This window comes from Scleropages formosus, chromosome 8, assembly GCF_900964775.1.
Source record: "Scleropages formosus chromosome 8, fSclFor1.1, whole genome shotgun sequence".
Classification (NCBI taxonomy): domain Eukaryota; kingdom Metazoa; phylum Chordata; class Actinopteri; order Osteoglossiformes; family Osteoglossidae; genus Scleropages; species Scleropages formosus.
In genome coordinates, this window is record NC_041813.1 from 12,599,202 (window position 1) to 12,621,397 (window position 22,196).

The following is a 22,196-nucleotide window of genomic DNA, read 5'->3' on the forward strand; positions in this document are numbered from 1 at the left end:
CTAAAAAATGACACAGCTGTGTAAATGGGTAAATACTTTTAAGTAGCTCAACAATAGAAGTTGCTTTGGAGAAAAATGTCAGCTAAATTAATAAATGTAAAAGGATACAGAATTAGAGTGACTTCATAAAATTCAAAGTGCACTTACACCCTGTCTATAAGGGACAAACAGTACTTACTTATTGTTCAGCTTGTGCTAATTCAGCTGGTTTAAGAACTGGTTTGGTCTACACAGTGTTGTTTAGTGGTGCTGGAAAGGAGTGATGCTGAGCCAACATGTGGATGATGTTTGAGTTCAGTGGTCTCCCTGGTGAACCTGACTGCACAAGTGATCCTACAGTGTGGTTGGTGTTGGGGTCCAGGTGGGCTGCTGTGTACAGCACTGTACCTGTCCAGTCACTCATTACGTGAAATGGTGACATTTTGCTGGAGGGCAACCTGTTTGTTAATTACTCCCTGTGCTTGCTTTAATTACCATTGACTCCCTCGCTAATCTAGGGTAGGTTACTGCTGAAGGGGTTGAGCCACAATGTTATTAGTGGAGGCTGGCTCGTCCTGACTCTGCACCCATGAAATTTGCTGGCATCATGCTTGTAGTACTCCATGTGTCCTTGTAGGTCAGGCCACCGCATTTTATAAAAGACCTCAGGCGACATGTGTCGATTAATAGGTGCCTGTTGCCCGCTAAGTCCAAGTCCGATGTTGATAGACCGTTGTCTGCTATAGTCAACATTAATGAGTGGTGGGTTGGCACTCGCGGGCCCATCCATAATTCAGTCTCCTAGCCCTAAGCATTCTACAGAACTGTCAAAAAGCAATTAAGTGTTTTATCGAAAACTGTCAGTCTCCCCAATTTAATTAACTTCCATGTAGCATAGGGAGGTATGACCTTCATATGCAAATAAAGGAGGTCTGCTTTAGAAAGTGGTCTAAAATACGCAGAACTACTACAGTCTCTGACTAGAAAGGACACAGACACAGATGCAGATGCACATCTCACATGTTTCATGCTTGGACATTTAAACTTCCCTGGAACCTAATGCTCCACTCCCTGCCTGGCAAACACCCTAGACATTTGTTCAGTGAAAGGGAGTTTTGGAAATTGGAATCTCCACTTGGAAATACCCCCTGAATCACCCAGCTCCCACCCCATTCACTCCAATTGTTAATGAAAAGAAAACATATGTGAGAACCTTCAGGGGTGGGCAGTGGGGGTGGTGATCCACTGACCTCGATTTGGATTGACATGGTCAAAGCAGAAACCTCAGGGTTTTATGACCCTGTTTTGCACCCATACCCTTTTCAATAAATCAAAAGACAGGTAATGACATTAGAAGGCTATCTGGATCAATGGGATCTGCCACTGCCACACCATCCCCCCTCAGCTGTGAGCAGAGAAGGCAGCATGTATTTGTTGGTTCTTCATTGTGGAGCTGCACAGCTCATTTACATTTACATTTATTAATTTAGCAGACACTTTTGTCCAAAGTGATGTACATCTCAGCAAAAGTACAATTTATGCATTACATTAAGAGGACGAGACATAGCTGCAGACATGTAACTTGAGTAAACCTAGTTTGTTACCTACCACTTGCTGCACCAAGATTCATCGTTCAAGTAGGTGCATAAAACACAGGATAGACAAATCCTGATATCCTCCTACCATTTTTTTATTTAATATTATAAGATATACAAACAAGCAAATACAATGCCGGAGTAGTGGCTGATTAAAGGCTTTATCTGTTGATGCTCATGAAGTTACGTTGCATGAACATTTACATCGTACATGAGCTGGAGAGATCTTGGGCAAAATGGGTCCAGAAAAGGTGAGTTTTCAGACCCTTCTTGAATGTAGACTGAGTTTCCGCAGTTCTGAGTGAGAGGGGAAGGTCGTTCCACCACAACTGAGCCAGAACTGAGAACCTCCATGCTTTACCTTTCGTGCACAGGACCACCAAACAAGCAGAAGTAGACAAGTAAAGGGGTGTAGCGGTTGATCAAGACCTGTAAATAGCTGGGAGCAGTTCTATTGATGCATTTGTAGACAATAACCAGGGTCTTGAATTTGATTCGGGCAGCTATAGGAAGCCAGTGCAGAGAAATGAGAAGAGGAGATACGTGGGAACGCTTTGGCAAATCAAACACAACTCGCGCAGCAACATTTTGTAGAAGCTGTAGAGGTTTGATGACAGTAGCAGGAAGGCCACACAGGAGAGAGTTGCAGTAGTCCAGATGGTAAGTCACCATGGCCTGAGCAAGTAGTTGGGCAGAGTCAATTGTGAGGTAGGGACGGATCCTACAAATATTATGCAGGATGTATCTGCAGGACCAGGCTGTGGCTTCGATGTGCTGAGAGAAAGAGAGACTCGTGTCAATTGTTACTCTTCGACTCTTAGCCAAGGAGGTAGGCGAGATGACTGAGTTGTCCAGTTTGATCGATAGAGCGTGACATGTGGATGGGCCAGCTGGGAGGTGAAGAATCTCTGTTTTGGAGAGGTTGAGTTAGAGGTGGTGATTAGACATCCATGAAGAGATGTCTGACAGGCAGGCAGCAATTCCTGCGGAGATGTCTGATGCACCAGGTGGAAAGGCGAAGAAGAGTTGGGTATTATCAGCATAGCAGTGGTATTTGAATACATGGGAGGCTATGACCAGAGCGAGGGAGTAGGTATAGACTGAGAAGAGAAGAGGACCCAGTACTGAGCCCTGCAGGACATCGGTTGAGAGAGGCAGAGGAGAAGAATGAGAGTTCCGCCCGACCACTTGATAGGATCTGTCAGATAGGTAGGACTCAAACCATCTTAGTGCCGCACTTTGGATCCCAAGCTGGTTAAGAGAGGAGAGTAGAATCCGGTGGTTGACTGTGTCAGATGTCGCAGACAGATCAAGGAGGATGAGGACTAAGGAGAGGAAGGCGGCTCTAGCGGCTTGGCAAGCATCAGACACTGCCAGAAGGGCTGTCTCAGTGGAGTGACCAACTTTGAAACCAGACTGATAACCATTGAGGAGATGGTTCCGGGTGAGAAAATCATACAGTTGATCACAGGCTGCCTGCTTTACAGTTTTAGACACGAAGGAGAAGAGACAGAGAGACTGGTCTGTAATTTTCAACCAGACTGGGATCCAGGGAGGGTTTTTTTAACAGAGGTGAAATTAAAGTGGTTTTGAAGACAGCTGGGAAACAACCAGAGGAGAGCGAGGAGTTGATGACTACTTAGAGATGAAGGTGGAGAGTTGCGGGGAAATGTTCTGTAGGAGTGATGATGGGATTGGGTCAAGCGAGCAGGTGGTGGTTCTGTGCAGTATCATGAGGTCAGAGATTTCTGATTGGTAGAGTGGCTTGAATTTGGAAAGGATAGCTTTGCAGGGAGGTCCAGCATGAACCGAGCAGGTTGATGCTGAGAACTTGTCAGTGATTGCTTTGACTTTGTCTCGGAAAAACAAAGCAGTCGTCAAAATGAGAGAAGAGGGAGGAGGAGGTGGCGGGGGGCACAGAAGGAATGAGAAGGTCGCAAAGAGTCTGTGTGGTTTTTTTAGATGCAGACTGTATTTTGTTGTGGAAGAAGGAGGTTTTAGCTGAAGAGACAGCAGATTGAAAAGCAGCTAAGAGTGACTGGTAGGCATCCAGGTCTGATGGAGTTTTGGATTTACGCCATCTTCACTCTGCAGCCCGCAGTTTGGTCCTGTTAGCACGTAATGTATTAGACAGCCATGGGGTAGCAATGGGATGTGCTAGTCTAGAAGACAGAGGACAGAGAGAATCAAGGGAGGAGGATAGGGTGGAGAGGAAAGGGTTAGTGGCATCATCTGTAGATAGATCCGAGAATTGTGCAGCAGAAGGGAGAGTGGCCAGAGTAGCAGAGGCAAAGCAGGAAGATGAGAGAGATTTTAAGTTGCGGCGAAAGGTGACAATGGGTGCAGAAAGAGGCGAGGAGTTAGTAACAAGGCAGGGTTGAAAGGAAATGAAGAAGTGGTCAGAGACATGCAGCGGAGTGACAGAGAGGACAGGACAGCCACAGTTGCGGGAAAATACAACGTCAAGACAATTGCTCGCTTTATGAGTAGCGGGGGATTGGGACAGAGAGAGATCAAAGGACTGTAGGAGCAACAGAAGGCCGCTTGCATGAATATCACCAACATGCAGGTTGAAGTCACCCAGGAGAATTAATGGAGCATTGTGCCCTGGCAGAGAGCTCAACAAGATGTCAAGGTCATCCAAGAAGCAGTTGAGAGGGCCAGGAGAGTGATAAAGAACAACCACAACAAGAATGATTGGGGCAGTGATAGAGACAGCATACCATTCAAATGAGGACAGATCATGCAAGTGAAGAGGAAGAATAGAGTATTCCCACCAGCGAGAGATGAGCAGTCCTGTGCCTCCACCTCTGCGAGGTATGAGAGAAGGAATAGTTAGTTAGTGGAGAGTGCTGCAGGAGTGGCTGAGTTGTCTGGGGTGATCCAGGTTTCAGTTAGGGCCAGGAGGTCCAGTGAGAGATGGAAGGTGTAGACTGGTATGAAGTCAGCCTTTCTTTCTCACAGCGGACTGGCAGTTCCAGAGTCCCATGGAGAAAGTAAAGCAAGATGGAGGGTTTGACAAGTGAGGATATACTAGGTTACTGTAGCAGCGAGAGCGCCCAGGTCTCTGGCAGTGGCGAAGTCGCATGATCCTTTGCAGAAGAATGTGCTGGTGGCCTTCCTCGGTGGACTCCCACAGGTAGACTCCCTTGTCTTTGCACCCCACGTCTTTGCACCAAAAGGCTGCAGCTACAGATCACCAACTGCTATTTAAACCGGGCTACTGCCTATCAGCTGAGATTCCTAATCGAAACCGAAACTACTCCAACAATGGCGACCAAAACAAACAACCAAACAGACGCGATTAATCAAACCACCGAGTCACGCCCACTCCCCGCTATGGGACACAGAAATGATCCAGAGAACGTTCACCTAACAAACCACTAAATATTATTTAACAAACAAATTAATTACAGTGCCACGCAATACTACACAGACGTACAAGCGATTGTGTCTAACCGCACAGCTACACAACATGAATGCACGTCGGGAAAAAAGCAGTAGCAAAACAACTACGCTTACCTGAAACACCACGAACAGCAGTGACGGACCTCCAATGCAAAATATAATGCACAAACTCCTATGTTTTTGTTTAGTGATTCTTTTACTGTGACATCAACGCTGTTGCTATGACACTTGTAGCAGGTCATTGTAGCAGAAGGGTAAGAGATCCATAATCTCCAGGGAGTTAGCACAGGTAGTGCAGATAAGCCCAACTCAGCAGTGTGACAGAGAAAAAGAGACTGAGTTAGAGAAATACAGCTGGAAAAAATGTATGAAAACTGAAGTACACTTAAACCGACGACATGCAGGCAAACAGCATACAGATGACACAGTATCTGTGGTCAAGTTTTGTCTGCATGGACATCTGCTCCATGTGCATCCATTCCATGGACCGTGTTTCTGTGAAATTACATGACTCTAATACCCACACTGGCCAGGAGGAGATTGTGAAGTTGGATTGCTGTCACATCCCTGGGGAGAGGGAACCTGTCCAGGAGATAATCGGTTCAGATTTTTACTCACTGTGTCTTCCAGGCCCAGGAAGAAGCCCTTATTAGTTGTCTCTTGGTGTGCTTTCCCCCTCACGTTTCTTGTTTTTTCTTGCATGCACAGTCCATCAGTATTTGGATCTGGTCAGAAGCTTTCCTGCTACAGCACTTACTGTAGATGGGGAAATGAGTAGTGTCCTGTGGCCAGTGTTGATCTATCATGTAGCATATGTTTTTTTGGCCTGCAGACCACATTTTCATCAACCTTCTGTCTATGGTGCATCCTTTCCCCATCTCTCAACAAAGGGACAAGGCAGACAGCAAGGGATACTGCTAGGTCTGTTTGTATTTTGAGTTAGTTACCGGGATGGCTTCCATGAAGGGTGTCATGAAATCCTTAACCTTGGTCTGCAGCTTCCCTCGAAGCCCTGGTGAAATGGGTTTGGCTACTGGGACTGGACTGAAAAAACCCAGATCACACCGACTCACTGTTGTAATGCAGCTAAATCCCAAATTCACGTATTTGCTTTTTTCTATTGTTCAAGGAAATAAGAACGGACTCACAGGACAAAAATAAAAGGCAAACTCCGAAGGCTGTATTGATGTACAAGCAGATGTATCTTTACTTGTTAAATTAAATGAACAACAAATCTTGAAGCAAATTCAATGAGTGAGAGAGTAACAGAGTGGTATACGTGATTAGTCTGGATTCTTTTAGAGTTTTCTGGAGTTGTGCATGTGTCTCCACTGATGTTGCAGGCTCTGGATTGCCCTACATCTTTGAGGAAAGTAAGTGGCATCTTAAAGCCAGATGCGGTGGCAGAGAAGAGGTGGTCCTGGCACAGGGGTTCTGAGGAACTGTTGCTGTCAGCGTTATTTGGAGCAAAAGGCATATTTTGATAGCTTCTTCTAAAATAATGCAAACTGCTTCAGAAGGTACACCTATGTGGACTAACACACACACCTCCTTATACACACTCTCATGGTGACACAGCTGCCATCACTTCAGTACTCATCCAGAACAGTAATGGACACAATTTCTCTTTGCTCTCTGCATACATCAGATTTTCTCCTAAACTTCTGCAGCATGTGTGTCTAAATTTATGCCAGGGGGCAGTCAGATCAATGCAGGCTGATGTGCAATTTTAGCTTGTGTTACAAATATGTTGAACACAACACATTCTATTAATTGTTCTAAAAATAAATAAACGGTTCTTTCTCTCCCAAAGCAATAGCTTTGTAGTGAGTCGACACCCATAAGCATTGCTCTAGGGCTATAAAACAAAATATGAGTTAAATACGAAGTCATTTACTGCAAATCAAAATACTGAGGCTATAAGAATGGCTTCTGTCATTTGATTTTTAATTAGTGTTTTTCAGGTGTGAAGTCATATATTGGCCATTAATAAACCCACTCTGCAGCTGAAATGCTGTTCCTCTGAGTCAGACATAGACACACCATAGTTCTTGGGATTAATTTTACTCGGCAGAAATGTAGTGTTTCCCATTGGAGCCCTTATGTACTTTTATTCCCACATACTGGCCCTCATGTGTTAGGCTTTATGTGACTTTTTGAGCGCGGTGCTGTGTCTTCCTGGCTATTGCTGTTACATAAAAGTTGCAGGGTTGCTGGTTCTAGTCCTGCTCTGTGTAGTGTTTGCATCTTTGACTCTGTGTTTGTGCACAGGACACATTGAAAATTGAAAAAATAAAGCAGAGGCAAACAGGAGCAAATTGAAAGCAGTAGTGTCTTCCCAATTTTTTACACAAGAGCACACATACATGTATGTAGATATTCAGCATCCAGGATAATAAAAACTGTACTGCTGCATGTATCCCATTGAGTGGAGAGAGTTTTGAAGCCAAAATGTCCCCTTACAGAGACATTCAGGTCAAGTCAAAGGACAGATCTTTACAGACATCATCCACTCTGAATATTCTGTTTATTTTGGTGGCAGTGCTGTGGGGTAGTTGGATATAATCAAGAACAAGCTTGTGTGACCTAAGCCAAACTACAGGAGCCTATAGACCCAGGTGTCTTTCCCTGAATTAAATGGGCAAATGGTGTAAGAAAATGAAGCATAGGTGGGTGATATCTAGAAAAAGAACCTTGTTTTGCATACCATGGAAAATGTCATTTCATATGCAGGAGAGAAGGTCATGAAGCTTCCACTGCAAATAGCAAAAATCTGAGTTTTAAAATAGCAGATTGCTAGAGCCCAAGAATGGGACTATACACAAAGTGCCACTGCATGTTTGCATGGGCTCATTGCTAGCAATATTTCTTACAGATCTTTCGTATTAGATACCAAGGGGGTATAGTGGTTAATTATTTTGCCTGGTGATCTGAATATCCAAGGATTCACTCCCCCCTTCCTCTTGGAACAAGGTGTCAGCTAAATAAAGGAGGTAATACATGCCTCATGGTGTAAGAACTGTGGACTTCCCTATAGGACTGCTGCTTCCTGTGTTGAAATGAGCAGTAACTAACTCTTCTGCTATGATGCCATCCTGTGTGAGAGGCTAATGAAAAAGAAAATATGCTCAACAATACTATTTTTAACACTTTCTTTTCAGTTTGTGCTTTATTTTGTAGAGTTGTATGCACTATAAAACACAAATTTGCATTTCTCACATATTGCACTATGCCCTTCAACATTTCTAATTCAACACTCCTAGAAACTGATTATCTTTCCCATTAAGCCCATTCAGTAGTATAATTATGGCCTCATGGTAATTAACATTACTGTTGAAAGTAATCAAAAGTTAAGGGAATGCCCCGCTGATAATAAGTGGCTGTCAGAAGTGAACAATGTGGACAAAACAACGGCCTTTTGAGCAACTTGGTGAGGCTTTTAACTGCGATATTTGTATTGCTCCACACCAGCACTTTGACAGGGGGTTCAACCTTTACAGCACTCATTGAATTAACTTTCTCCTGTTAAAATGCATATGGATGTGTTGAACAACTCTATTACACTGTACCTGCAGATGAGACTGCAGTTAGTGAATTATCTTTAACCACAGTAATCCTGCACAGTGTCTCTGAATGAATTAGTCAAGAATTTGCCGCTGCCTGTTAGAGTATGAAGCTTTCAATGTTAAGGATTTACAAAAGGAAATTTTACTTTGTGAGAAAGAAGCTGAATGTGATATTTTTTGTGGCTGAAACATAAGTGTTTGCTATTGGATTCAAGCCAGATTTATGTTGAAACAGAACAGAAAAAAGCAAAAAGTTCTCAGAGTCTGTTAAAATAAGACACAAGAGAAAGACATTGTGTTTTGTGTTCCTCTGGACAGCTTTTTCTACTCTAAATGTAGATCTTCCAGTCTCTCAGAGCCAGTTGTGATGATTGTGCTGCAGTTTTCTCTCTCTTTCTGAAACTGCTTGCACTAATGTGGAGAGACAGGTTTCAAATCTTACAATATACAGTACACAAAATATGTAATATACAGAGGCATTTGCATCTATATCCGCAGAGAGCTTGGCCAGGTCCTGCTCTCTGGTGGGTCTGGGGTTCAAATCCTTCTTGGGGTGCTTTGCAATGGACTGGCATCCTATCCTGGGTGTTTCCCCTCCCCCTCCAGTCTTGCACCCTGTGTTGTCAGGTTAGGCTCCAGCTCACCATGACCCCACTCAGGACCAGCAGCTTCAGACAGTGTGTGTCTTTTATATAGACATTTCACAAAGCCCACCTGAGCTACCCAATGCAAGACACAGGGTGAAATTTAAACCTTTTACAGCAACATCTGCATTGCAGAAGAAATTGCATTTCCTTCTCTGGAACCAACCAGCTGCAGGAGATCTGTACACACACACACACACACACACACACACACACACACACACACACACACACACACACGGGGTTGCGGGGAGCCGGAACCTAACCCAGCATCACAGGATGTAAGGCTGGAGGGGTAGGGGACACACCTAGGACAGGATGCCAGTCCGTCGCAAGGCACCCCAAGTGGGACTCGATCCCCAGACCTGGTCCAACCCACTGCGCCACCGCACCCCCCACACATGTAGAGACTTTTCATGACAACATCGGCTGATGGGAGAGACTCAAACAGCTAGGTGTCTCCCTAATCGGTTTACGTTGCCTCCTTTTATTTGCAAGCTCACTCATAGGTCATTGTAAGGCACGACCACACTTTCAAAACTTCCCTTGCATCCGACACAAAAGTGATCTATACTCCGAGCAATTTATCCCCGTTTAAGAAGTGTGTCAGGACACATCCTAAAGGTTAAATTTTTTTTGCGTTAAAATATTTTTTAAATGCTGCGAAGGTCTTTGGACAAACAAACAGACTTCAAACATGTTACAGAAAATATGTTACCAAAAAACTCAAGGCTGATTGTAATATGGAAACGGTTTTTCAGTTATAATATTTAATATTAGACAAAATATTCTACGCATGTCCTGATATTTGCCATCTGTGTATAATGCATCATAGGGACAAAGGATGAAGGCAGTCAGAGACTTTTTGTGCCCAGGGTTTTGTCTTTACACCCTCTTGTGCACATTTGAAGGTGAATCAAGCAGAAGGCTTTAAGCCTTGCGTCTGGATCGACATGACTAGTAGAGTGTTTTCATACATCTTTCTTTCTTAAAGGTGAGCAGCAGCAGACAGGACTCTGCTTATGCTGACAAGCTCACGCTCCATATAGCTCTCCTCCATTAGCCCCCTGAATTGCAGTGCTGCCATTTTTCATCCTCTTGCTCTTCCCATGTTGAGGGAGTAAAGAAGAGAAGCAGGAGAGAGCCAAGTTAAAATGGAAGACAAAGATCACCTTGGACTTTGGATATTTTCTTTGAAACCTGAGGGGGTGTGATGGTGCAGTGGGTTGGACTGGGTCCTGCTTTCCGGTGGGTCTGGGGTTCAAGTCCCGCTTGGGGTGCCTTGCGATGGGCTAGCGTCCTGTCCTGGGTGTGTCCCCTTCCCCTCCAGCCTTACGCCCTGAGTTGCCGGGTTAGGCTCCGTGATTCCGTATGGGACAAGTGGCACAGAAAAGTGTGTGTGTATTTGGAACTTCTCCTGTTTGCCATGCTTCGCTAAATATTTTTGCTTGTTATTGGTATAGGTGCCAGCAACAAGGGGAAACCTTGTTATCAAATATTAAAGGTGTTATCGGACTGCATAGACAGTGAGAGCTGGGGCTGAGCCTCAATGTTTTTCGCGCAGCCTCCCTTTCTCTTGCCTGCAGTTTCTTCACCTAGACCCTGGCAGGCATGAAGATTAGGGAGTTATCATTGCATCGCCACCGAACTCTCACACATATAAACACACATAGTCACTCTCTGGCTACTGTATTCATTTTTTTCATTGGCATCCATCAGTCTAGAAAGCCCATGGAATTGCGCCTTGGTTTTGTCCACTTCACGGTGGTTTGCATCGCCGGCCATGACTGCGGAGGCCCAAATGAGAATGACAGTCCTTGCCGCAGTTGCAACAGATGTGCTGGGTGCTGTTCATACGTTCCACTTGAAGCCTGACCTTCCTGCGTCTTCGCCTCTCCTCAGCCTGTAGTCGCAGCTTTTGTTCGCCACGTCCCAAACCTTGATGAAGTTCCCGCCTCCAGCTGCAACGATCAGTTGCCAGCTCCTCCCGGCCGTTCACATTAATGTCAAGCTCTCTCAAATCCTTTTTGCACACATCCTTGAAGCGCAAATGGGGCCGTCCGGTTGGACGTACACCAAAGGCCAGTTCCCCATACAGGATGTCTTTCGGGATCCTTCCATCATCCATCCGACGAACGTGCCCTAGCCACCGTAGCCTGCGTTGCCTGAGGATGGTCTGCATGCTTGGCAATCCAGCCTGATTAAGGACGTCACTGTTAGTAACTTTGTCCTTCCACGAGATCTGGAGGATGCGTCTGAGACAACGCAGGTGGAATGTGTTCAATCTTTTCTCCTGGTGGGCATACAAAGTCCATGTTTCACTTCCGTAGAGCAGAACTCCAAGAACGCAAGCACAGTAAACTTTGATCTTAGTACGCCTGGAGAGCATGCCATTCATCCACACTCTCCTGCTGAGACTGGACAGAGTCATGGCGGCTTTTCCTATTCTTTTATTGAGCTCAGGCTCCAGTGACATGGTACCTGTGATGGTCGACCCGAGGTAATTGAATGCGTGAACGACCTCAAGAGCGTAGTTGCCGATGGAGATTGATGGAGGTTGAGGGGTACTTTGTCCCATAACATTGGTTTTCTCCAAGCTTATTTTGAGACCAAAGGCCTCAACTGTGCGAGAGAAGCAATCCATTTGCCGCTGAAGCTCTTCCTGTGTGTGTGACACCAGAGCAGCGTCATCGGCAAACAGCATATCACGGATGAAAACCTTTCGTACCTTCGACCGGGCCTTAAGCCTTGCGAGGTTAAACAGGTTCCCGTCACTTCGGGTGTGTAGGTAAACCCCCTCTGTGGAGTTTCCGAAGGCTTGCTTCAGCAGCACTGCGAAGAAGATCCCAAAAAGAGTTGGAGCGAGCACGCATCCCTGCTTGATACCACTTTTGATGCTAAAAGCGTCAGACGTTGATCCATTGAAACGGACTGTGCCCTGCATATCAGCATGGAAGGATTGAATCAGCTTTAGTAGCTTAGGCGGACAGCCGATTTTGCCGAGAACCCAGAAAAGCCCACTTCTGCTGACGGTATCAAACGCCTTGGTCAGATCGATGAAAGTGACGTACAAGGGTTTCCTTTGCTCTCTACACTTTTCCTGCAGCTGCCTCAAGGAGAAGATCATATCAACGGTTGATCATCCGGCACGGAAGCCGCATTGTGATTCCAGGTAAATCCGCTTGGCAATTTTTTGAAGCCTTCTGAGGACAACTTGAGCAAAGAGTTTCCCAGTAACACTGAGGAGTGAGATGCCACGGTAGTTGTTACAGTCACTTTGGTCTCCCTTGTTCTTGTAGAGAGTTACAATCGTGGTATTTCGCATATCCTGTGGTACCACACCTTCTTCCCAGCACTGACACAGTAACTCATGGAGAGGTTGCAGAAGAGCATCTCTCGCACACTTGATGACTTCTGGCGGTATGCCGTCCTGTCCTGGAGCTTTACCAGCAACTAGGTGGTTGATGGCGTTCTTGAGTTCCTCCACCGTGGGCAGGTCATCCAGCTCACTCATGAGTGGCAACTGTTCAATGGCTTCAAGAGCGGTGTCTGACACTGTGCTCTCGAGGTCATACAGTTCGGAGAAATATTCCAGCCAGCGCTTCATCTGTTTGGTTTTGTCGGTTATAATATCACCTGACTTGGACTTCAGAGGAGCTGTCTTATTCTGCCTGGGACCGATAGCTTGCTTGATGCCATCATACATCTCCCAGAGATGACAGAAGCTGGCATGGATCTGAATCTTGTTACACAAGTTGAGCCAGTAGTCGTTCGCACACCGCCTAGCTGTTCGCTGAACTTCTGCTCTGGCTGCTCTCAGCGCTCGCTTGGTGTTCACGCAGGGTGATCATTTGTGTTCCAGAAAGGCGGAACGTTTCTTCTCAACGGCTGGAATCATCACGTCAAAGTACTCCTCAAACCAATCGTTCACTTTCCTAGACTTCCTCCCGAAAACTGCCAAGGCCGTGTCACGAATAGTGTCCCTTAGGTGATCCCACTTCGAGGTGACGCTTTCTGTAACGCATCTGGTGGGTAGCGTTTTCTCAAGGCAGTCACGGAATATCTTTGCCGTCTCTATATGCAGTGCCTTGTTTCCATCGATGCGGGGCTTCCCATAGGGTTTCAAATGATGTAACTGCTTGGGCATCAGCTTAACTTTTGAACACACAAGCGAGTGATCCATATCGCAGTCAGCGCTCTGGAAGCTGCGTGTAAAGAAGACATTGTTCAAGTTCGCCTAGTGATCACCAAGTCCAGCTGGTGCCAGTGCTTTGAGCGTGGATGTCTCCAGGAAACCCTGTGCTGTGGTTTTGTGTTGAAGAAGGTGTTAGTAATGCACAGGTTGTGATATGTGCAGAGTTCCAGAAGGCGCTGTCCATTTCCATTCATTTTTCCCACACCGAAATAGCCTAAGCATGAGGGCCAAGAATCCCGATTAGCTCCTACTCTTGCATTAAAATCACCCAGAAGGTATACTTGCTCATTTGCAGGTATGCGTTCCGGGTTGGCATGGAGATCGTCGTAAAACCGGTCTTTTGTTTCGGGCGAAGCACCGAGGGTTGGTGCATAGGTGCTAACTAGGTGAGCACAGCCGGCACAGGTTTGTAGCTTGATGCAAAGTATTCGTTCTGATCCACCCGGACATAGTTCCACCAGTTGCAAGAGACCGTTTCTGATAGCGAAACCCACCCCGTGTTCTCTTGGTTCACCGTCTGATTTTCCTTGCCAGAGATATGTGTAGTCAGCCTCCATAAGGGATCCTGACGCAGCTAGCCTTGTCTCCTGTAGTGCGGCAACGTCAACACGAACCCTCTTCAGTTCATTGTTAATTACGGCAGTCTTCCGTGCCTCACTCACATTTTGTAGATTATCAGTCAGGCCAGTTAGCATAGACCATACATTCCAGCAGGCAAGCCTAAAGACCTCCCTGTTTTTCTTGGTTATCTTTTTGCCTGGTGCTTTAATTTCAGTCCACTTGTCGGGTTGAAAGCCTTAAGCCCCACGCACCCAGTGAGGCAGGTGAACTGTGGCGGGACAGCACCTTATTGGCTGGGGGCTGCCCAGCTTGAGACGGGCGGTAGCTGTCCAGTGAGACGCGATGATCTCTCCCACCGTCGGAGACAATCCCTGGCGTTCATTCTCTATGCCAATCGAGTAAGAACTTATAACCGGTATCTGTTGTTTTGTTGGAGTGACCTCTCCAAGGCGCAAACCTGGGCAATGATTTCGGGGGTCCTGAGATGCCCAATGATCAGAACCCCCCCCTCGGCCGAGTTGGCATGTTCCAAAGGAGAGCAATGGAATACATTTGATGCCAGTCTGACTGCAGGAGCTGCTGGTAGGGTGTCAAGGACATCCATCCGCCTTCTGGGCTCCACTCCAGATTTTCTGTCTGGGTTTACTGCCATAGCATACTGAGACCGCCTTCTTGACCGTTGGACCTTTCGTGGGTCTCATCCGCTCAGTCCGCCGAAATCCATCTTCACATGCTTGGGTGAAGATCCCCTAACTCACCGAAGGTTTGAGGCCCATCGGCTACCCTCACCTGGTTTAGCCGGCCTGTCGAAGCCGTTGCCCGGGGTGTGGCCGCTGTCGCATGCAAACAGCTTATGGGGAGCCACAGGTGAGAGCCGAGCATCAGGTGGGGACCAAAGGTAGACGAACCGCCCTGAAAAGGATGCAACATGTTCATCCACCTGAGGTGCTACCCCTCCCTGATACCCCATACACCCCCTGGCTACTGTAAATGTTGTCACAATCTGGCAATAAAGCTGGTGGAGGCATAGGTTGAGCTCTTTATGTGCTCCTCACATCCTGTCACATGCCTTTTATATCTGAGCACACCTTGTGGACACTGCTCCATTGAGAAGACTGTTTTTAATGCTTTCACTTAGCTGGTACTATATGACCTAAGGTGGGATTTAGTATGGTAAGAGTTAATAAGCATGTTAAGCATGTTTGCAGAGCTTACATGTTTTTCCTGTTTTTGCAATCAAAAGAAGTGCATGGAAGAAAGCCATAGTGCATCACTTCCACACTCTCCCTTACCACGGTAGTCACATGAGTAGTTGCTGAATTGAATTTTATCCCACCTTGCCACAGCACAGTTAGTTTCACAGGATTTGTGTTGTTCTTTGTTTGTTTTGTGTTGCAGTAAGTATCAATAGGGATTGAAGTAGTACTGCAGATATAGTCTCTTTTTCTGTTAGTTTTCAGATATGTGGAAGAACTATGGTCTACACTTGACTTTCTCTGTCATAGGTTGTGAGTGTGGGTTCTCATTAGAGGGTGTGATCTGGCCAGTATGGGAAAGAAACAAAGGTGGCAAGATAAAGAAGATGAAGGAGAAGAAGAGAATGCCTGAATTTTAACTTCAATCTGGAGTACAGGGTCTGGTTCTCCTGGTTTCCTTCCGATCCCACAGTGAAGTGGATCACACGTAGTGGATCATTTTCTTTGCAAATCAGACCCAGCCACCCTCCCTGTCCTCAGTATTTTGCTCAGTAGTTTAACAAACTATTCTTTCTCAGTAAATGATGAATTTTCAGTGTGCCTCTGTGACTGCACAACTGTTACCTCTGGGAGCATCCTTTACCATGCTTTTACAGCACACACACACATTTTCAGAACCGCTTGTCCCATACAGGGTCACGGGGAACTGGAGCCTACCCGGTAACACAGGGCGTAAGGCCGGAGGGGGAGGGGACACACCCAGGACGGGACGCCAGTCCGTCGCAAGGCACCCCAAGCGGGACTCGAACCGCAGACCCACTGCGCCACTGTGCCACCGCACCCCCCATTCCGCTGAAATACATACCCAGAAAAAAGCTAAGAAGTCCCATCTACTGAACATGCTCCATGAATAGAAAAAGAAATTTGTTGAAGGTTTGGTGAAGAACAAGAGACTGCTGCCTCATATTGAATGTATGTCTGCCTGAGGCATACCTTGCAAGTGAGTAGTGCAACAGCAATAGCCATAAATAATGGTAACAGTAATAACAATAATACCAGCTGACAGCCAGAGAACTCAGAATGAGAGAATGAGAATAAGAATGCTACAAGTAATAGTGTAATTACCAATGTGCTTGGGAGGAGCAGTCCAACTCTAGTTACTAAAGGTGGCACATTGGCTAGTGTTGTATACAGTGGGGTAAAAGCTGTTCCTGTACCTAGCAGTGCGGGTTCAAATCGACCTGAGCCGCTTTACAGATGGCAGAGAAGAGAAAAGTGCCCGTGTGACGTGACTATGATCTTTCATGATGAGCATTGTCTTTCTGAGGCAGCGTGTGGTGTAGGTATCCTGGACTGCTTGTAGCTGTGTGCTGATGATTCCCTAAGCTGTTTTGACCACCCTCTGTGGGGCTTTCCTGTCCTGTAATGAGCAGCTGCCATCCCAGGATGTGATACACCCTGTGAGGACGGACTCTACAGCACACCTGTAGAAAGTGGTGAGGACTGTAGTGGACATTCGGGCTTTCTTGACGTTGATAGGCCTTTTTGATGATTGATGCTGTGTGCTCAGTCCATGTGAGTTTGACCCCTAGGAATCTGAAGCTGTTGACCCTCTCTACAATGTCCCCTCCTATGTAGATGGGTGCATGAACCGTATCCTGTTTCCTGAAGTCGATCACCAGCTCCTTAGTTTTACTGACGTTGAGAGACAGGTTGTTGTCCTGACACCACTCACCCAGGAGCCTCACCTCCTCTCTGTAGGCCATCTCATCATTGTTGGTGATCAGACCCACAATGGTGGTATCATCAGCAAACTTTATGATGGTGTTGGAGCTGTGACTGGCCACACAGTCATGTGTGAACAAGGAGTACAGCACTGGGCACAGGACGCTTCCCTGTGGAGTGCCAGTATTGAGGATCCATAGCCAGTAGGCATACTTATAGCTTTAGAAATTAATATAAATATAAATGTATTATATTGATAATATATTACGCTAGTCTCTAGTCAAATGTCTTCATTTCCTTGTCTGATGTATTTGTTTCTTTGCCCTATGCCTGTGTTCAAGTGCTCTGTTTCACTGCGTGAGAAGAGCACTCTATAAAAATGAATTGAATTGCAGTGTTGACTATAATCTTTTCTGAGCACAAGACTATTAGGAGGATGGGAAATGCCACCTGCTCTTCACCGATTCTTTGTGTGACATCTAATTTCCAGTTTGAGGTAAACTCCCCTGTGCTGCTGGCTGGCAAGGTCACCCTGAGGGCTTGGTACCCGTCTGTGGCTCAGTCGCTACTTGGACAATGGCACTGTTGAAGCGAAGGGGTCATTGAGGAGTTAGTGCTTGGAGGAGGGCCATTCACACCTGGGACAGACAGCAGTGCTTTAAGCACTGTGTGGCTCAGTAGGAGCTGCCCTGGGCAGGCTGGTGGAAGAGGAAATGTCTCCAAGGGGAATTTCAGCCATTAACTCAGAATCAGAATGAAGGTGGGCTGTGTATGCAGCAAGGTCCAGCTTGCATTCTGTCACTCACTTCATTATCTTGTTTGCTGTAGGTTCTCTTTGAAGGCATGGTCTCCAAGGAGTGTGACGGGTATATCGGCATGGATGACATCTTGCTCCTGAACTACCCCTGCGGTAAGTATCCTGAATAGAGGAAATGCCAGTGGGACTGAGACGCCGCAGCTCTACACCTTCCCAGGTCACAAGGCCTCCCCAGCAACACTGTATATCGGGGTCCTTCACAATAATTGTTTGCATTCTGTTTGTTTGTTTGTACCAAGTTAATTGTGTGTTACCTGACTTCATTTCTGGTCAATGCGGAAGACACCTCTTGTTTTTGAGGCAGTAGGTGGAATAGGGGTTAGAGCTGCTGCCTAGTGCTCAAAGGTCATGGGGTTTGAATCTCACCTCCTGCTGTGGTACCCCTGAGCAACATGCTTGTCCTGAATAGCGCCAGTAAAAATTACCCAGCTGTATAACTGAGTAAATGGCTATGAGTTGCTTTGGAGAAAAGTATCAGATAAATAAATATAATTACAGGTAATAATCCTTTTTGTAAACATTTTATAAGTGAATCTGGGCTAACAGAAGAGTAATATGTACACACTTCAGACAAAAAAGCAGAAATTTGTGTTTGACTTTATCAGGACTAATCAGTCACTTAAGTAATTGTTTAGGCATTAAGAATTATTGCAAGCAACTAAATGATTTAACAAACTGAATTTTTATTAAGTAAAACATTAACTGTGTTTTATTTTAAGAGGCATGAAATAAACAGTGCTTTTATTTGTTGAATATCAATACGTACACACCCCCAGAAAGAAGTGTTTCCCAAAGACTGGAAGAAATGTCAAGATGCATCAAGTCACAGTAGGGAACCAATGAGCAGCTCAACTGAAACTAATTAAAAGAGTTGCATGAGCATGATCCAGCAAATGCAGTGTGTCCCCCGGGGCTTGACAGTGTGAGATACAGGGGCTCATGCACACTGCTCATACTGAACTGCTATGCTGGCCTCCCTTGAAGCTCCCTTTTCAAACTGTACAGCTCTTTCAAACTTGGGTACCACTTGTTCCAGTCCCTCTCTGAGCAGGGAGAAGATTGGTCAAACCTCACCTTGTGACTCTCCAAGCTGCAGCACCTCCACTGTCAGTCTTGTTGTTCTCACCTGGCCCTTGTATGTGATTTGCCATTGAGCCCAATATCCACAAAAGGCAGCTGGCTCCATTGCACTTTGAACCCTACAAAGGTCATTACAGAACCAGCACTTAAGTCTGCAGAGAAGGCCAGACCGGCCTGTGGAATTGGCAGCATGGTGCTCTCTGCAGTCCCATTCAGGTTAGAGAGGAGAGGACCAGGGAAGCCAGGACCATGCTGGGGAAAGGAAGCTTTGGCAAGAGGGAGGAGCTGTTCATTCTGGGTTCTCATCAATGCTGTGCAGCCACTGAACATGCAAAAGAAGACAAGAGGAGTCTCTCCCCAATTTTTTTCCTGGGATCCTGAGCAGGAATAGTCAGTCAGGGGGAGAGTCAGGAGCTTGTCCACCTTTACTATGATCAAGTTCTGACCTCTGATGCAGCACAGACAGATGGATGACAGTGTGGGAGAAAACACATGTGAACATGCAAACTCCAGGGATGAAACCTGTACTCAGTCGCACAATCCAAGTGCTACTTGCTGCACCGTTGTGCTGTCCTTTCTCACACAGACTTGGACCTGCTGTCAGATTCTGGTGGCAGCTGACAGGCCTTCTTGTGCTAGGGTATTACTGTGGAGGTGCTGCTTTGTTTTCACTTAGACTTTCTCTTCCCCCCTGTCAGATAGTAGGATTATCTTTGTCTGCATATCTTATCTCGAGGGTGCTCCTTTGATTAGTTGGAATAGGGTTGCCACTGCACCACATCACACCAGACCACATCACACCATACCAGACCACACTTCTCTCCTTATCAGCTATGAAGACAATAATGTTAGGGCAGTAGTAGCACAGAGTAACTGTAACGGCATATTACAAAGCCTCCCACGGTAATATAACATGGTGTAATTAACTGATTCATCCTCATAAATCAAAGGAATCAAACGGCTAAAAAAGACAGGGTAAACATTTAAACTAATTATGTGAGAAATATTTGTATGACTACTGATGTGACAGATGGCTGAGGTGCTCTTGGCTACAAGAACTGCATTCAGTACCATTGAGTTACTTTCAGGCAAAGTCTGTCTACTGAGGTCTTTTATTCTTTCAAATAAAGATGTGAATGCTGGCAAATAAAGCTCTTTTTTTCAGCTTGTTAACAAGTTGATTCAGCTCAGAAACATCATTGCCCAAAGTGTTCCATTCTATCTCTCATGGGACAGCACAATCTCCTATGGTGCCTTTTAAATACAATGACTGAAACCACTTGTCCCAAGCTGGTTCACAGCAAGCTGGAGCCTAACCCGGCAACACAGGGCACAAGGCTAGAGGGGGAGGGGACACACCCAGGGCTGGATGCCAGTCCACCGTAAGGCACCCCAAGCAGGACTCAAACCCCAGACCCACCACAGAGCAGGACCTGGCTAAACCTGCTGTGCCACTGCGCCCCCCTTTCCTTTTAAATAGTTAAAACAATTGTTATGTTTGGCATGATCTTACATCGACCTGTGGAAAAGCGGAGATGGAATTACAATGGAATGAGAGGCGATGAACAGTGCTGAGCACAGCCGTCGAACTTGCTTAACATTTCTGTTCTATTCTCCTGGGCCTGGTCTCTATTCCAGAGCAGTACTGAAGTCAAATGAAATATTTATTGTCTTAAAGAGACCCCTGAATAAAATCTGGCATATTTAAGTAGCACACTATCCAGCAAAGAGAAGGTGATTATTATTTCTAGCACTCTTTTGTGTGTGTGTGTGTACATCCTGCTTCTCACACAATGGGCTTTCTGCAGCAGTTACAGAACAGTTGTACATTTGATGCATACCATAATTTTTACTCCATCTTTTTATTTTTCTCTCACAGTCTCAGCCACAATCCTTGGCCATCAGTGTATCATTCTGACTTTGGAAGGTTCTGCTGTCACCGGTTTAAAAAAATGTATTATTATATTTTAATTAAAATTAAATTTAAAATTTTATTATTATATTAAATATCATGAAGGGGGTGCAGTGGCGCAGTGGGTTGGACTGCAGTCCTGCTCTGCGGTGGGTCTGGGGTTCGAGTCCTGCTTGGGGTGCCTTGTGACGGACTGGCGTCCCGTCCTGGGTGTGTCCCCTCCCCCTCCGGCCTTGCGCTCTGTGCTGCCGAGTTCGGCTCCCGTTCACCACGATCCTGCTTGGGACAAGCGGTTTCAGACTGTGTGTGTGTGTGTGTGTGTGTGTGTGTGTGTTACTTTGAGATACTTATCCAAAAATAATATTCTGGTGTCAGAGGATTTGTTGCAAATTATGAATGACATCCATGACAACGGTGGGTAAGCAGTCGAAGAGGTTACTCTGACACTGGGCCTTGATTGGTGGTTAGAACATAGAATGTGAAACGCCCCACACCGTGACAGCTTTGTGGCCCTATTTTCCTGGCAACTGGGGCAGAACAAATCAGGACTCCTTTGTGTGTTCAGTGCCCTCTAAAAAACAGCCAAATGGGTGTCATTAAACTGGAAATATTATTGGTGTGTCAATTATTAATTCTTACACTTTTCTGCACACAGTGGATTGCTTTACAAGGGAGGGGTAAGCACAAAGTCCACCATGGGACTCACTGTTTTGCTCTGAAAAAATTGATGAGCTGATATGTACCTTGTCCTGGAAGATCTCTGTGTGAGCATACTCTCCATATGCGTGATACTCATTGGAGCAGAAGAGACAGCATGAAGTGTGATTGTGAGGTGGTTCTCACCTTGGAACTCTCTCTCTCTCTCTCTCTCTCTCTCACCGGCCACGCCTACAGATAAGGCCCCCCACTTCTCCCGGCTGGGGGACGTGGAGGTCAACATGGGGCAGAATGCTATCTTCCAGTGCGTGGCCTCAGGCCATGTTTCTGAGGCAGAGAAGTTCCTGCTGGAAGTAAGTGGGGGCATGGAGGGTGACCTGTGAGGTAGGATTGTACCTGTCTGAAGTTGAGGTGTGTCTCTAGACTGTATGTGTGTGCGTGTATGTGCTTTCATGGGAAACAGCATGTGGATCTACGTTATGGTGGTGTGTCTATATGCACTGTGGGTGTGGCCCACAGGTGTGTATTTCTGTGCCACAACAACATGTTTATGCACACCAAACGTTTCACAGTGACACACACCATTGCAAAGAAGAGCTTGCAGAATAAAGGCAAATGTGAAAGAAGCTAATATTATACGGTACATAATATGTGAGGTATCTATTAGCTTGAACTTGAACACTGCATTGCCCCAAAGTACTACCGCCTCTGTGGATTTTTGAAATAATTTCACTCACCCATGTGCTTATTTTTCTTATTTTTGTTTTTTTTTTTTAAAATTTTTTTGCACTTATGCTTTCTGCATTCAGAAATCCATTTGCAGCATCGAGATATCCACTGTGACATGTATTTGGGAAAGAG

The 22,196-nt window shown here is 45.8% G+C and overlaps 1 protein-coding gene across 4 annotated transcripts in view; it reads left to right on the plus strand.

The window, feature by feature from the left end:
* The window catches only part of ptprub (protein tyrosine phosphatase receptor type Ub), a 257,482-nt gene that overhangs the window by 108,647 nt on the left and 126,639 nt on the right, over positions 1 to 22,196 (plus strand). For all 4 annotated transcript variants that reach the window (XM_018766225.2, XM_018766226.2, XM_018766227.2 and 1 more), the window contains exons 4-5: positions 17,698 to 17,779; positions 21,573 to 21,688. In XM_018766225.2, the coding sequence (XP_018621741.1) occupies positions 17,698 to 17,779; positions 21,573 to 21,688 (198 nt within the window). The remainder of the gene's footprint in view (positions 1 to 17,697; positions 17,780 to 21,572; positions 21,689 to 22,196) is intronic.